The sequence below is a fragment of the Bufo gargarizans genome, chromosome 2 (assembly GCF_014858855.1).
Source record: "Bufo gargarizans isolate SCDJY-AF-19 chromosome 2, ASM1485885v1, whole genome shotgun sequence".
Lineage (NCBI taxonomy): Eukaryota > Metazoa > Chordata > Amphibia > Anura > Bufonidae > Bufo > Bufo gargarizans.
Genome location: NC_058081.1, coordinates 599,832,177 through 599,847,983, shown reverse-complemented (window position 1 = coordinate 599,847,983; position 15,807 = coordinate 599,832,177). Strand labels below are relative to the sequence as shown.

The 15,807-nt window shown below is 44.3% G+C and overlaps 1 protein-coding gene across 5 annotated transcripts in view; it reads left to right on the top strand.

Annotated features, from left to right (window-relative positions):
• Positions 1 to 15,807, top strand: part of LOC122926798 (solute carrier family 35 member E2A-like) — a 67,464-nt gene that overhangs the window by 36,554 nt on the left and 15,103 nt on the right. For all 5 annotated transcript variants that reach the window (XM_044278283.1, XM_044278284.1, XM_044278287.1 and 2 more), the window contains exons 3-6: positions 1,091 to 1,226; positions 2,522 to 2,649; positions 4,168 to 4,288; positions 12,644 to 12,697. In XM_044278283.1, the coding sequence (XP_044134218.1) occupies positions 1,091 to 1,226; positions 2,522 to 2,649; positions 4,168 to 4,288; positions 12,644 to 12,697 (439 nt within the window). The remainder of the gene's footprint in view (positions 1 to 1,090; positions 1,227 to 2,521; positions 2,650 to 4,167; positions 4,289 to 12,643; positions 12,698 to 15,807) is intronic.

Sequence of the window (15,807 nt, the reverse complement as noted above, 5' to 3'; positions counted from 1 at the left end):
ACGTTAGCACATAGAGTTTGTTTACTTGCAGCACCACTTGAACATACAATTTGCCAAAATTAACATAATAATCTTTTGTAGATAAGTCAAATTAAATAAAAATTACAACATGAGCTAGTGGGTGGAGGGGAGGTCTGCAGGGACACACCCCAACTGGCAACAACCACTTGCATCCTCATTAAAAGGTTTCTTGAGACTTCTTTCTCTGGATAGGTCATCGGTATCTGATCAGTGGGGGTCTGACACCTGCCGATCAGGTTAGGCTTTTCCTAGGCTGTGTGACGACACCGTTCATTGGTCACGTGGCCTAGGCGCAGTTTTTCCCCATATAAGTAAATGAGGGTGAGCTGCGATACCAGGCACAGCCGCTATACAATGTATGGCACTGTGGTTGGTGAGCACAGAGGAGGCCAAACAGCTGATTGACAGGGGTCCCGGTTGTCAGACCCTCATCGATCAGATACTGATGGATAGGTCGCCAGTATTAAAGTCCTGGAAAACTCTTTTAACCCTTCAATGCAAAATGCCACACATGTACACCATTTGCACACAGGCTATATATAGAGCGTGCTCAGCAGTTGCCACCGGGATCAGAGTTGTCATTAGCAATGATTTAATCTGAGCATTTGGACACCAGGAGGAGGCTCTCTCTGTCCTTCGATTACTCTCTCTGTAGCAAAATCTGAAGCCTTGGCATTAAACTGCTTATTAAATGCCCTCCCAGTGGCAGTGCTTACCAGTACCTGGAACTGAATCCTATTGTAATTGCATGGAAATAAAAATTACAGCCACTGAGTTATTCAATAAAATCTATCTGTATAGCACCACCTGCTGGTTTTTTTTCTCCTTATTTCTTTGACCTGCTCACGGAGAAGGCCGCACATGCTCAGTTTCATCCTTTAACTGCCTAAAGAGCTGTGATGGGGAGAGCTGTACATGGAAATATAAAAAAGGTGTTTTTTTTTCCCCCCAAAGGGTTATGATTTTAAAAGTAGTAAAACTATAAATCATATGGACATATGGATGGCTATGGATAAAACTGGAAGGTTTATGGGATTTTACGTCTTTGTTTTTTGTGGTTATTTTGCAGGCGCCGTCCAAATGTTGACGACGACCTTCATTGGTTGCATCAAGATGTTCATTCCCTGCTGCTTGTATCAGCACAAAGCCCGTCTCAGCTACCCCTCTAACTTCCTCATGATAATGTTGTTTGTGGGGCTTATGCGGTAAGTGTTGTGTCAGTGACCTAGCAAATTGCCCAGTTAGTTGTAAACTTTCCCCATGCCACTAAATGTTCTAAAATAATCAGCCTACACTCCCCTATTTCTAGTGCCGCAGCTCCGGTCTTCCTCCAGTGTTTGCAGATGTGTATGGTACATGGCTGCTGCAGCTTATCACTGACCACAGTGTTAGGCTACTTTCACACTGGCGTTTTGGCTTTCCGTTTGAGATCCGTTCAGGGCTCTCACAAGCGGTCCAAAACGGATCTGTCCTTCATTGACTTTCAATGGTGTTCAAGACGGATCCACCTTGGCTATGTTAAAGATAATACAAACGGATCCGTTCTGAACGGATGCAGACATTTGTATTATCTGAATGGATCTGTCTGTGCAGATCCTTGACGGATCCGCACCAAACAAGTGTGTGAAAGTAGCCTAATATGGCATGAAACCGCTGATTCTGGTGATTGGCTGTAGTGGTCAAGTGCCGTCTGTCTCTCAACTTCACAGCTGCAGCCTTCTTGTGTGCGCTGTGCCTACCCCCTCTAAGGGCTCATTCACGCGACCGTATCTGTTTTTGCAGACCGGAAATTGTGGATCCGCAATACACTGATACCAGTTGTGTGCCTTCCGCGTTTTGCGGAACAGAACGTCCTCCTCCATAAGAGAAATGCCTATTCTTGTCCTCAAATTCGGGCAAGAATAGGACATGTTCTATTTTTATTTTTTTTGCAGAATGGACATGTGGATGTGGACAGCACATTTTGCCGAAATGAACGGGTCCACATCCGATCCGCAAAATTGTGAAACTGATGCGAACAGAAATATACGATTGCATGATTGGGCCTGTAGTACTAGGAATAAAATATCTAGTGGATATTATTGAGCCACGGTTCGCAGGATAAAGTTCAAGCCTGTCCATGTATTACATTTTTGGCCATTCATTTCCATGGCTGGCATGTAATACCGCAGTCCTCCTGCAACAGTTCCTGCATGTAAACTTTGTGGCCCCCCCACAGCGGGAGGTCAGCAGAGGTTGCGGAAGTCAGACCTGCAGTGATCAGCTGGTTGCTGGAAGGCTCTAAAATTTTTTAAATAGGACTTGTTCACCACAAAATGCAGGGTTGTCTGATAGCACCATGTTATAGAGCAGGACGAGCTGGGCAGATTGGCGTTTAGCTTTGTGGGAAAAGATTCAGTGAAACTTGTCATTTCTGTGCAGGCAATATGATGATATATCCATTACTTTGCTGAACATTGTCTCTGCTCTCTCAGCTTATAAGCCTTCCTTATCCTTCCAGGTTCTCCACTGTGGTTCTGGGGCTGGTCAGCTTGAAGAATGTGGCCGTCTCCTTTGCAGAAACTGTTAAAAGCTCTGCCCCCATATTTACAGTCATCATGTCGAGACTCATTCTAGGGGAGTATACTGGTGAGTATTTACTGACTTGCCATCAGCCTCGTCTTGTGTTTTTTTCCATTGTCCTTCCCTTTAACACCTTTTTGGATTATAACTTATTGTATGTATGCTGTATGTATTTTATGGTAACTGCTGTCTGCAGGTGTGATGCCGACCTATAGGGCCTAGTCCACACTGCAGCAGAGGATGTGTGAGCCGTGCTTACATATCACTTAAGGGTTCCGTTGTAATTACTACAGCAGTGCCCCTCTTCCCTCTAATAGTAATACATTGGCCTTGTAGTCATAGTAGTCTTTGCCACTTGCCCATTAGTCCCAGCTGTCTGACAGCCCACCCTAATATTCTCAGCAAGCGTCCTTCAGCCCCCCTCTTTTCAGTAGTGACAGAAACCCCATCCCAATATCAGGACTGATCAGTCAACACTCTGACAAGTGATGCAACTAGAATTGACAGGGCCCCACAGCAACCCCCACTCCTGTGGCTAGTCAAGATCACTCTCTCAGACCAGACCCAGCAGCCGCTCGGTCCGTTTCCTGCCCGTATATACTGTATGTCATGTCACTTGTATAATACTGTTGAGGGGGCCCTGACAATAAAATGGTAAAGTCCTTCTCCTGGACGGGCCCCTTCTGAGTTTGGGCCCTGTGGCAGCCAGTCCCTCAGTGTGCTCACCTCCAGCACCCCTTCTGCTGCCAAGTAGCTACACACAGCAGCTCAAGCTGCCAGACCCCCACCTGTCAGACACTGGTGACATATCCTAATGATAAGCCACCAGTGTCTGTCCCCAGACACACTCTTTGGGTAGGTTCTCACAGAAATTATTGGAGGCAGATTTTCCTGAAGGTTTTTCAGCCAAAGCCAGAAATGGATTCAAAAGTCTTCAGAAATATAAAGGAAAGACTTATCTCCTTCCTGGTGGATCCACATCTGGCTATGGAAAATGTGCTTCATAATGTATGGAGTGTAAGGGAGCCCATGACAGGTGACCACTGGGGTGATCCTCACAGGACATTACCCACAAAAGTGTAAGGTGCAATCCGTAACATAGCTAGGTTTTCTCTCTTATATACTTGTGCATACAGGGTATATACAGGTGAAACTCGAAAAATTTAAATATTGTGCAAAAGTCAGTTTATTTCAGTAATGCAAATTAAAAGGAATTGCATTAATGCAGCTTAAAATTTGAATTTTGTGAAAAGGTTCAATATTCGAGTCTCAAAGTGTCACACTGTAGTCAGCTAATTAATCCATATCCCATGAGCAAAGGGTACCTGAAAATTGTGACTTTGGGGTAAATTATAACAAATAAAGGCTTGAAATATCTCGCTTTGCATGTAATGAGTCTATCTCATATGTTAGTTTCACCTTTTAAGTTGCATTACTGAAATAAATGAACTTTGCACGATATTATGATTTTTGGAGTTTCACCTGTATGTATTTGTAGATTTCTTAAAAATTTTTATACTGTTCTATGGCTTGTGTAAGACATTTCTAAGGACTTGGGTCTCCAATAACTTCTGTCTCTTTTAGGAATGATGGTGAATCTGTCCCTCCTACCAGTCATGGCAGGGCTCGCCCTCTGTACTGCAACTGAACTCAGTTTCAATCTGCTTGGCTTCTTTGCCGCATTATCCACAAATATCATGGACTGGTAAGATTATGTCCTTTTGCTAGTTAGGCTGGGGCTAATTTGCACATTGCCCCTTCTGTTGCTTGAGGTCCTCTGGTCCATATCACTGTGCGAGTTGCCTCCTACGGCATTGCATAGCCACACAGCATTAACAGCAGGCGACTTTGTGCTTTTGTTATAAGAAGCAATGGGAAGGCTGCATCACCATTACATCGTGTCGCACACGTTCTCCTTTTCCATCCATTTCCACTAGATCTCACTATAAGTTATGAAAATATGATATCTTAGTGTAGTGTCCTAAGAAAAGTTCTGTTTTATTCAATTTGTGCCTCATTTCTTTGATTTCTTAAAACGCTGTAGACTTGTGAAGTTACAAGTAAGACAGTCAGTGTCACAGTAGTGTGTGCCGTTTCATCAAGTTTTGTAGCTACATTTTGAGACTGTTGCCGTCAACTGTAAGTTCCTCATGGCACAGTCAATGCATGCGTCAGCAGTACGTCAATCTGGATGTCAGATCATTAGCTATGACGCTGTGCTGCCTTGTTAAAGGGGTTATCCCAAGGTTAATGCAAACAATTTAAATCAGACATCATATATTAGAACCAGCCCTGTACCTCACATGGATCCAGAGATCTCTCCATCCATTGCTCTGCTAGATTTATATCAAGCTGACAGCTCAAGGGGAGGGTCTTTTCTGCTGCAGCTCAGGGTGTGTGTCAATTTTGCTACAGCTCTCTCCCTATCACAGCTCAGGATTAATCAGAGGCAGTTGAAGAATCAAACTGAGCATGTGCGGCCTTCTCAGCGAGCAGGACAAAGAAATAAGAAACAGAACAAAGAGCAGGTGGTGCTATACAGATGCATTTTATTGAATAACTCACTGGCTATACAAAATGTTTTAGCTGGCAGCCTGTGAGTGTCTTTCCCTTACCGTGCCTGCGCCGAATGCTGAACGGCGCGAGATTTCACCAGAGCACAGGGCTGGCAGACAGATGCGAGCGCTGCCTGGCCCTGTCAATCAGGACTTGGAGGGAGGTGACACTTTCACTTTGTGCTGATCATCTAATAACCCTTATATCTAAACTACTAAGAAGTCATAAAAACTTATTTTAGCCTCATTTTTAATAGTAAGATAAGGATTGAGCTTTAATGAGTTTTTATAATGTCAGAGAGCAGAGATGAGGAGCCCGTCGGCTCCCCAGATGACGAAAAAGACTGAAAATCCACAGGCAGCTAGTAAAGCATCTTGGCTCTGTACAGAAAAAAGGATTCCATATTTTTTAATAAAGACCAATTGAAAAAATACATTTTTAGCTCAAAATAAGTATAATACAATAATTTAAAAAAAAATTGTCCTTTAACATATTGACATAACTTGAGGACCCGCACCATGCATGTACGGTGCGAGGTCTGCCGGGCTCTGGGGGGGAAATCATGGGGGGGACCGAAACACGATGGCCAGCCATGCCGGGTAAGTGCAGCATTGGCTATTTTGGGGTTTGTGGTTCTACCACAGCTTTCACTGCCTTTACTGCTCCTGTATAGAAGAACAACTTCTGGCACATCTGCTGCAGTGATTAATTTTTTTTATTTTTTTCTGCAGCAGAAGTTCCAGATCCGTAATACCCCCCCCCCCCCAATCCCTGTCCCTATCCCCCGACCCCTCCTGTCCGATTTTGCCTGCGGCAAAGAAATTTTGAGTTTTTTTATTTGTCACTTTTATAAAAAAAAAATCCTGCTCTGCACCACTTTTTCTGTGTGCGAGTTGTGAATGCCAAGTGCTGATCAGTCCATACTTCACTGCTCAGCACCTGGGCTCTTTTAGATGAATATTTTTTTTTATTTTTTTATCTGTCATTCTAAAAAAAATAAAAAATCACAAAAGGTACTTATCAGGGCTGCAGAACACACGCAAGCGGACGTTTGGTGCGTTCATGCAGACACTGCAGTATTAAAATGTACTGCCGATACAAAAAAAGAACACTAGCTAAAAATTAACACACATATATTATAATATATAAATATATATTTATAATTCTAACCATTACTACTTTTCAAAAAAAAAAAAAAAGTAGTAATATAATATATATATTGTGTTAATTTTTAGCTAGTGTTCTTTTTTTGTATCGGCAGTGCATTTTAATACTGCAGTGTCTGCACGAACGCCCCAAACGTCTGCTTGCGTGTGTTCTGCAATAAGTACCTTTTGTGATCCTTTTTACACCAAAAAAATAAATAAAAAATATACTTTGTGTTAGAAATCATTTTTAGTTAGGCTACTTTCACACTTGCGGCAGTGTGATCCGGCGGGCAGTTCCGTCGTGCATTGCAAGGACAGATCCGTCTCTCCGCTTGTCATGCGGACCGACGGCTCCGTCTTGTACATTTTTCTCATTTTTACCGATCTGCGCATGCGCATGCCGGAACGACGGATCCGGCATTCCGGTTTTCTGAATGCCGGATCCGGCGCTAATACATTCCTATGGGGAAAAATGCCAGATCCGGCGTTCAGGCATGTCTTCAGTTTTTTTGGCCGGAGAGAAAACCGTAGCATGCTGCGGTTTTCTCTTTTGCCTGATCAGTCAAAACAACTGAACTGAAGACATCCTGATGCAAACTGAACGGATTACTCTCCATTCAGAATGCATGGGGATATGCCTGATCAGTTCTTTTCCGGTATAGAGCCCCTGTGACGGAACTCTATGCCGGAAAAGAAAAACGCTAGTGTGAAAGTACCCTTAGGCAGTGTTAGTGTAGCTTTTTGCACGCACATAATATGTGTGTGCGTGCGTCCTGCACCTGCTGAGCACTGTGGGTGCCAACGGTAACCCCTTGATTCCGGGTAATAGACAAGTCGCAAAAATCCACAGCACTCCTTAAAAGTGAAAAATGTGCTATTTATTCACACATTCATAGTGTGAATAAATAGCAAATTTTTCACTTTTAAGGAGTGCTGTGGATTTTTGCGATATAAAAATATGGCAGCACCAACCAAAAAAAAGGGAAGTGGGTGCTAACTCAAAAGGGAAAAGCTTACCCAAAATGTATAAATTGGAAAATTAGAGCAGCACTCCAAAGTTGCGGTAAAAAAAGTGATATTTTTATTCACCCATTGGTGACGCGATGTTTCGGCTCCAACATGAAGCCTTTCTCAAGCAATGTGAACAATCTAAAGTGAACATATATATGGTGAAAGGAAGTGACATCACATCAAGTGTTTACAGAATAAACCAGCCATTAACTCATGCTGGCATGTGTAGCAATAAATACATAAAAATATTACAGTTTATCAAAAGAGCATGTGTAATAAATTCATAATACCATATAAAAAGAACAATGTGGTAAATATCAACGCATACCGGTAATTAGTGCAGAATCCATGTGTACATAAAGTGTTATTAAAATACTCCCATCATTAAATGGTTAAAAACTGTTATTCCAATTCATTTGTGTGTGGAAAAAAAAACGGAACACATGGGGAGGCAATAGGGTTTCAGTATTAAAGAAATATGGTGGATATATACCCTTAATTCTTTAAGACCATATGGACTAATTGCAGGCTTCAATTTAGGATAGGTATTTGGAAGGTAGCTTGCCCGGTCCTACTGTATGTTCAAGGTTAGGCCCGTCCTTGACCACTTTAACACCAAGTTTGCTGAGGTATACACCCCTGATAAAAATGTATGTGTAGATGAGTCCTTGTTACCTTTCAAAGGGAGGGTTAGATTCCGCCAGTACAAGGTATGGCATAAAAATTTACAAACTTTGTGAGAGTAGCTCCGGGTATACCCACAAGTTATGCGTTTTATGAAGGGAAAGATTCCCGCATAGAACCCCCAGAATGCCCCCCCGAAGGACACAAAAACGATGCAGGGTGTGTTCCAAAAGGGGAATAAGGAAAGACTCCATCTACCACTGCGAAACCTGCCCTGAAATACCTGGCCTGTGCATGCAGGAGTGCTTCAGAATCTACCACTATCCATGGAGTATTATTTTCATCCATGATGTACCCTGTAGTTTTACCACCTTATAGCTCTGATTTAGTCCGCATAGCTTACAGATCCACTTTTCACCAACCACTACATCCTGCTAGGTCAAAAGTGCCCTTTCCACCCTTTAAAATGTTAGTACGGGGGTGCTCTTTCCGAAATGGGATCACTTCTTGGGGTTTTTCATTTCTGTGGACCTCAGGAATTTTTTTTAATGCGACATGGCAGCTAAAATCAATGTCTGCCAATTCAGGCCTGCAAAAAACATGTTTTGCCCTTTGTCTCTAAAGGCCTGCTGTGCGCCAATGCAGCAGGCTACGAGCACATATGGGCTGTTCGCAAAATGGGGAACATATACTGGGGTGCATTTTCTCCTTTAACCCCTTGTGAAAGTAAAAAATTGGGGTCTGCTAGTAATTTTTACAAATGTGCTTTGAAATGCTTCTCAAGAAATTCTGCCTTTTGTGAGACACCCGTTTGGTAAAAAGTGCCCTTTCCACCACTTAAAATGTTCATACGGGGGTGCTCTATCCGAAATGGGGTCACTTCTTGGGGTTTTTAATTTCTGGGAACCTCAGGAATTTATTTAATGCATGTCTGCCAATTCAGGTCGGCAAAATCCATATTTTAGGGTACTTTCACACTTGCATTGTTTGATTCCGGCAGGCAGTTTAGTTGCCTGAACTACCTGATCAGGCATTTTTCAGACTGATCAGGATCCTGATCAGTCTGAAAAATGCATTGCAATACCGGATCAGTTTTTCCGGTGTCATCAGACAAAACTGATCCGGTATTTATTTTTCTTAATTTTATAGGTCTGCGCATGCGCATACCGGAAGGACGGATCCGGCATTCCAGTATTTTGAATGCCGGATCCTGCACTAATACATTCCTATGGGAAAAAAATTCTGGATCCGGCATTCAGGAACGTCTTCGTTTTCTTTTTGCCGGAGATAAAACTGTAGCATGCTACAGTTTTCTCTTTTGCCTAAGCAGTCAAAATGATTGAACTGAAGACCTCCTGATGCATCCTGAACAGATTACTCTCCATTTAGAATGCATGGGGATAAAACTGATCAGTTATTTTCGGGTATAGAGGCCCTGTGATGGAACTGTATGCCGGGAATGAAAAACGCTAGTGTGAAAGTACCCTAAGCTGTTTGACTCGGAAGCCTGCTGTCCGCCCATACGTCATTTTTTGAGCACATATGGGGTGTTGGAGTATTCAGGGGGAAATGGGGAACAAAATGTGGGGTGCCTTTTGTCCGGTTACCCCTTGTGAAAGTGAAAAATGTGGGTGTAAAGCAACTTTTTCAGGAAAAAATTGTCATTTTTCATTTTTTACAGCCAAGCGTTTCCGAATTCTGTGAAACGCCTGATGGGTCAAAGTGCTCACTGCACACCTTGAAATATTCCTTGAGGGGTGTAGTTTCTGAAATTGGGTCACTCCCCCCCCCCACTGTTGGTGCACCTCAGGGTGTGTTCATATGCGACATAGCTCCCAATTACCATTCCTGCTAAATCTGTTCTCCAAAAGCCATATGGTGCTCCTTCCACTCTGAAGCCTGCTGTGCGCCCATACATCAGTTTTTGAGCACACAATGGTTTGTTTCTGTAAACTCCTGATTCTGGGTAAAAGATTTTGAGCTTTGTTTGGCTGTTAACCCTTGATGTGTTGCAGAAAAAATAGCTTAAAATGTAAAATCTGCAAAAATAGGGAAATTTTGAAATTGCATTCCCATTTTCATTTAATTCTCGTGGGGCACCTAAAGGGTTAACAAAGTTTGTAAAATCAGTTTTGAATACCCTGAGGAGTGTAGTTTCTAAAATGGGGTCATTTATAGGTGGTTTCTAATATGTAATCCCCAGAAAGTGGTCCTGAAAAAATTGGGGTTTGGAAATGTTCTTACAAATTTTACGATTTGCTTCTAAACTTCTATGCCTTGTAACGTCCCCAAAAAATAAAATGTAATTTTCAAAATGATCCAAACATGAAGTAGACATATGGGGAATGTAAAGTAATAACTATTTTTTTGAGGTATTACTATCTATTTTTATAAAAGTAGAGAAATCGAAATGTGGAAATTTGATAATAGTTTAAATTTTTTTTGTTGTAAATTTGGTATTTTTTTAATGAAAATTTTTGACTCAAATTTACTAAAGTGCAATATGTGACGAGAAAATAATCTCAGAATGGCCTGGATAAGTAAAAGCGTTTTAAAGTTATCAACACACCAAGTGACACATGTCAGATTTGCTAAAAATGGCACAGGGTCCTGAAGGGGTTAAAGCTTCATCTGCCGCCAGCCACATGCTTTGTTAGAAGCGGTGGCAGTTACAGGGAGACTGCTGCAGCAGAAAGGAACATTCCACTGAGCTGCCAGGCTGACGAAAATCTAGCAGAGCAAAGAGTGTGGATCTCTCTGGACCCATATGTAGTACAAGGCTGGTTCTAGGTTTGTTCAGAAGGCATTGTCATGTACTATATGATGTCTGATCTTCATTTTTTACATCTATGATGGCATAATCGCCCTCTCTCCTTTTATGATCAGCTCCTGATTTTGGCAAGGCCCTTTCAGACGAGCGACAGTCTCGCTGCGCACTCGCAGCGAGGCTCCCAGCACTGCTGGGGTCACATAACATTATATTGATTTATAATGCTATGTAACCCTTACAGTTCTGGAATGCTGTGGATAACACTGACAGTGTTATATCAGTGTCGTCAAACACGTTTCAGAACTGTAAGGGTTACATAGCATCATAAATCAATATAATGCTATGTAGGGGTGGGTGATATGGCCTAAAATCTATATTGCAATATATTTTAAGCATGTGCTATATATATATATTTAATAACTATTAGCCTCCTTAAGGGCTAGAACTCCTTGTCATATTCACCCTAATAGAGCTCTATTAGGGTGAATAGGACTTTACACTCTCCCTGCTGCCCTGTGCATAGTGCACACAACAGCAGGGAGCTGACCATGGCAGCCAGCCCCTCATGTGCCCCCCAGCCTCTCCCATCTTATCAGCCCCCTCTGGTAACTCAAACCCACCCCCCTCCCTCCCCAGTATTAATCATTGGTGGCAGTGGCCACAGGGTCCCCCTCCTCCCCCCTCGTCATTGCTGGCAGTGGCCACACCCCTCTTCCTCCCCCCTCGTCATTGGTGGCAGTGGCCACAGGGTCCCCCTCTTCTTCCCCCCCCCCCCCCCGTCATTGGTGGCAGTGGCCACAGGGTCCCCCTCTTCCCCCCCCCCCGTCATTGGTGGCAGTGGCCACAGGGTCCCCCTCTTCCCCCCCGTCATTGGTGGCAGTGGGCAGTTCAAGAACAGGCAAGAACCAATGATTCCCTATGGGAATGGTTCTCACCTGAGCGTTTTACAGCGCGTACGGTCGCGCTGTAAAACGCCCGACGCCCCAAGAAGTACAGGAGCTTCTCTGGGGCGTCTTGTCGCGCGTTCCTGTACATAGACTTCCGGGAACGCGCGACAATGGGCGTTCGCATACTACCGGAGCCGCGTATGTGAGACGCCGGAGAATCGCGCATACACAGTGCTCAGGACGCTCAGGTCTGAACCCAGCCTCATGCTGCTCACTAACATACCATGGCAGCCAGGACTTCAGTAGCGTGACTCCTGGCTGCCATGGTAACCGATCTTCACTACCGCTCCGTGTTCATATCGCGGTCCGGCGATATGCACAAAATCCATATCGTGGCACAAATTTATATTGCATATCGCCCACCCCTAATTCTATGTGACCCCAGCAGTTGTGGGAGTTCAGGCCGGGTGCCAGTCACTTGTATAAAAGGGGCCTAAGGCTACCTGCACACGGGTGTGGGTAGACGAGCAGAAAATCTGTAACAAATTCCATTCCTGCACCTAAATCCACACTTACTTATAGATTTAATGTCATTTTGCAGCAGATTGCACCATTTTTCTCCCAACAAAGGGCAAAAGCAGAACAAAAGTAGAGTTACATTAAGGTAACTTAATACTGTATGTTTTTTCTTTGCTGGAAGAAAACGCACCATGAACACAAGTATGGTGTTGAAAAAACGTAATATGTTTTTCTGGAGCCTTTTTTTTATTTTTTCATATATACACCCCAAATGCAGCACAAACTGCATAAATAAAAGCTACCTGCACACTTAAGAGGATTACGAGCGTTTTTTCACTGCAGCACAGATACGACTTTTGGCAGCACCCTAAATTTGTGCGTACGTCTTCTGCCTTAGATACGTTGTAGATTTGTTCGCCAGCTGCCTCGGGTACCTTAGCAGAATTGGTCATAATGGAATTAATCTGAGCAGAATGGTTTTTACAGGAAACACGATGTTCCTCATTTATAGTTTAGTGTGACGATTATGCTTTGTGTCGTTTCAGCTTGCAGAATGTTTTCTCAAAGAAACTCCTCAGTGGAGATAAATACAAGTTTTCGTAAGTATATTGCATCCTGCATGATTATAGCTGCTTGATCACGAGTCCAAACACTAGCAGACTGGTGGAGGGGCACAATATCTGTAGTTTTACCAGCTAAGAAGATGCTATGTCCACCTTTGAACATCACTTTACAGCTCGCATATTGGGGATCATTTACTAACATCCCTGCGCCAGTTTTTGACGTAAAAAAAGTTGCAAGACCTTTTTTTGTGACTTTTTAAATACCTGGGCAACAATATTTTGTTGCATGGGTGTCTGCACTTTTGGGCGTGGGGGGCCCCCTGGCAAAGGTAGCCGAGAAACAGGAGTAAATGTCAGTGAAAAACTATACTCCAGGCACAGAGATTGCCGAATTTGAGCCTAAGCTATGACCAGGTGTACGCCTCCTTGTAAAGCTGTAAATGATCTCACTGACTTTGTTTCTATAAGAAAAAGCAGAACTTTGCTGTTCTCTCTGTATCCCCTCAGTGTCTGCATGGAGTTTGTTCAGGTGATTTGTGCAGAGCAGTTTTTGTCAGTCACCATATGGTTATCTTAGGCTACTTTCACACTTGCGGCTGGATGGACCCGACAGGCTGTTCACCCTGTCAGATCCATCCTTCCGCTATTTTGCCGTCCCGCTGAACCACCGCTCCGTCCCCATTGACTATAATGGGGACGGGGTGGAGCTCCGGCGCAGTTCTTGGTGAGAGGCCGCCGGACTAAAAAGTCGGACGTGCAGGACTTTTAGTCCGGCGGCCTTTTGCCGTGCTGCGCCGGAGCTCCGCCCCCGTCCCCATTATAGTCAATGGGGGCGGCACGGCGAAATAGCGGAAGGACGGATCAGACAGGGTGAACAGCCTGTCGGATCCGTCCTGCCGCAAGTGTGAAAGTAGCCTTACATAGAAAAATTTACTGGGAGCACGGGTAATCTGTTCGTGGTATGATTGACAACCAACTTCCTGACTGTTACCAGGAGCAGTCTGCAGAATTCTGATTAATTCTACATAGAAAATACTTTAAAGGTGGCCACATGACAAACGGGTGCCTCCAGTGTCCCACTGTCTAAATCCAGTGGTGTGAGCTGGCCGATCAATGGTACTGCTGCCGAGACAAACTCTCCGATCCTGGGGCCTCTCCTGCAAAGATCCTTTGCAGAAGAGGCTTCTGGTACATTAGGTGATAATCCTAGAAGTGAAGTTCTCTCCTTCATAATTCTGTCATTTAGGTAACATGTTGTAGGTTTCTTTCTTTTCCTTTTTCCCCTAATTTGTTTCACTACCAGAAAGTTTCTGCTTTTACTGTTTAGAATGTTTGAATAAATGTCTAACACTATGTAAGGGAGTGAATGAATGAGGGTGTTGAATGCGTACAGGTTCTGGGAAGATAAATGCTAGACACAAAGAAGTACCACACTGTGACCAAATATACTTTACACCATTAAGCATCACTGGACTTTAAGGTCAATTCGGTCCATGACCTTTGACATGGGCTTTTGTTGTGCTGCAGATTTGGGAGGGGTGGGGTGAGGGAGGGGAGTTGGTACTATTTGTATCTGTCTGAATAAATAAGAAGTTCTGCAGCAACACCCTATGTGTCGGGAAGGGAAACCAGACTGGCTGCACTATTTGTGCATACATTATTCAGGGGTGTGGAAATAAAAAAAAATAAAAAAAACTACTTGTTGAAGGACTAAAGCGGGGCCTCGATCTACTTGTCCTGATACAAAAAATAATTTTAAATCCAAACCATATTTCAATGCACCGCCCCGCTTCCTTATGCAGGGAGGTGGCTGGCTTGCATTCCAGTCTTTGTGGTGTGAAAGGACTCTAAGTTTAGTCCTCGATCACACCAGATTATTCTGTCCAGAATGCACTACATCGTGGCCGGCTCACTATGTTGTGGGGCAGGAGGGGGCGTGACGATCCTTTGTAGTGAATGGCACCGTAGCCACAGCTGATCAGATGCACGGGATCTCAAGGCACAATTATGCTTGAGGTCCAGTCAAAATGCTGCTTGCAGCATTTTGTTTGGACTGGACCGCAAGCATAATGTGCCTTGCTATCCTGTGCAGCCGTTGTGCAGCATGGTTATGGTGCCAGTCACTTCAACAGACCACTACTCCCCCTCCTGCCCCACAATATAGTTAGCCGGCCGCAGTGTGGTGTAGTGCGTTCTGTGATCGCAGCTCCCTGTTAGAGGTCGGGTGCCGGGAATGTTTCTACAATGTTTGCATTGGTGGGCAGTGCCGACCTCCCGTTTCACCCTGTTATTAAAATCATTGGTGGGCAGTGCACCCCCCCCCCCCCCCAAATCATTGGTGGCAGCGGCAGTTCCGATCGGAGTCCCAGCAGTGTAATGCTGGGGCTCCGATTGGTTACCATGACAGCCAGGACGCTACTGAAGTCCTGTCTGCCATGGTCAGTTAGTCAGTAGCATTATACTTACATGCGCTCTGACCGCCCGGAGCTCCTTCTTCTTGTGACCCTCAGGTCTGCGCGGCGCATTGCTTATTCTTATAGCAATGCCCCGCACAGACCTGTGAGTTACAAGTAGAAGATGAACCGGGTGGCCACAGCGCATGTAAGTATAATGCTACTGAATAACTGACCATGGTAGACAGGACTTCAGTAGTGTCCTGGCTTCCATGGTAACCGATCGGAGCCCCAGCATTACACTGCTCCCGACCTCAGACAGGGAGCTATCCGCGCAATTAACTCCGCGGATGGCAGTGCCCTGTCAGAGGGGTGTCCCCATCACCATGGGAACACCTTGGATTTAGAATATACCATCTGATCTAAGTTTTCTCCAATCCGATGGTATATTTTAACTTCAAGCGTCCTCATCACCATGGGAGCGCCTCTCCACGCCCAGCTCGTCGCCGATCCACTGCTCCGGTAAACAAAGCCATCTCAGCCCTGCTACTTGCCCACAGCAGAGCTAAGCTACTGAACAAACTACCTTCCCGGCTCCTGGAACTGCATGTCCCAGGCGTCGGGCGATACGATTTCCACACCCCTGACTACATAAAGCAAGATAAATGTACTGCTCCACCCAGTCAGAGTAGATGTGGTAGTGTCGTACAGGTGGGCTGATGCTATGCAACTGCTCACAGACATTATAAGTGC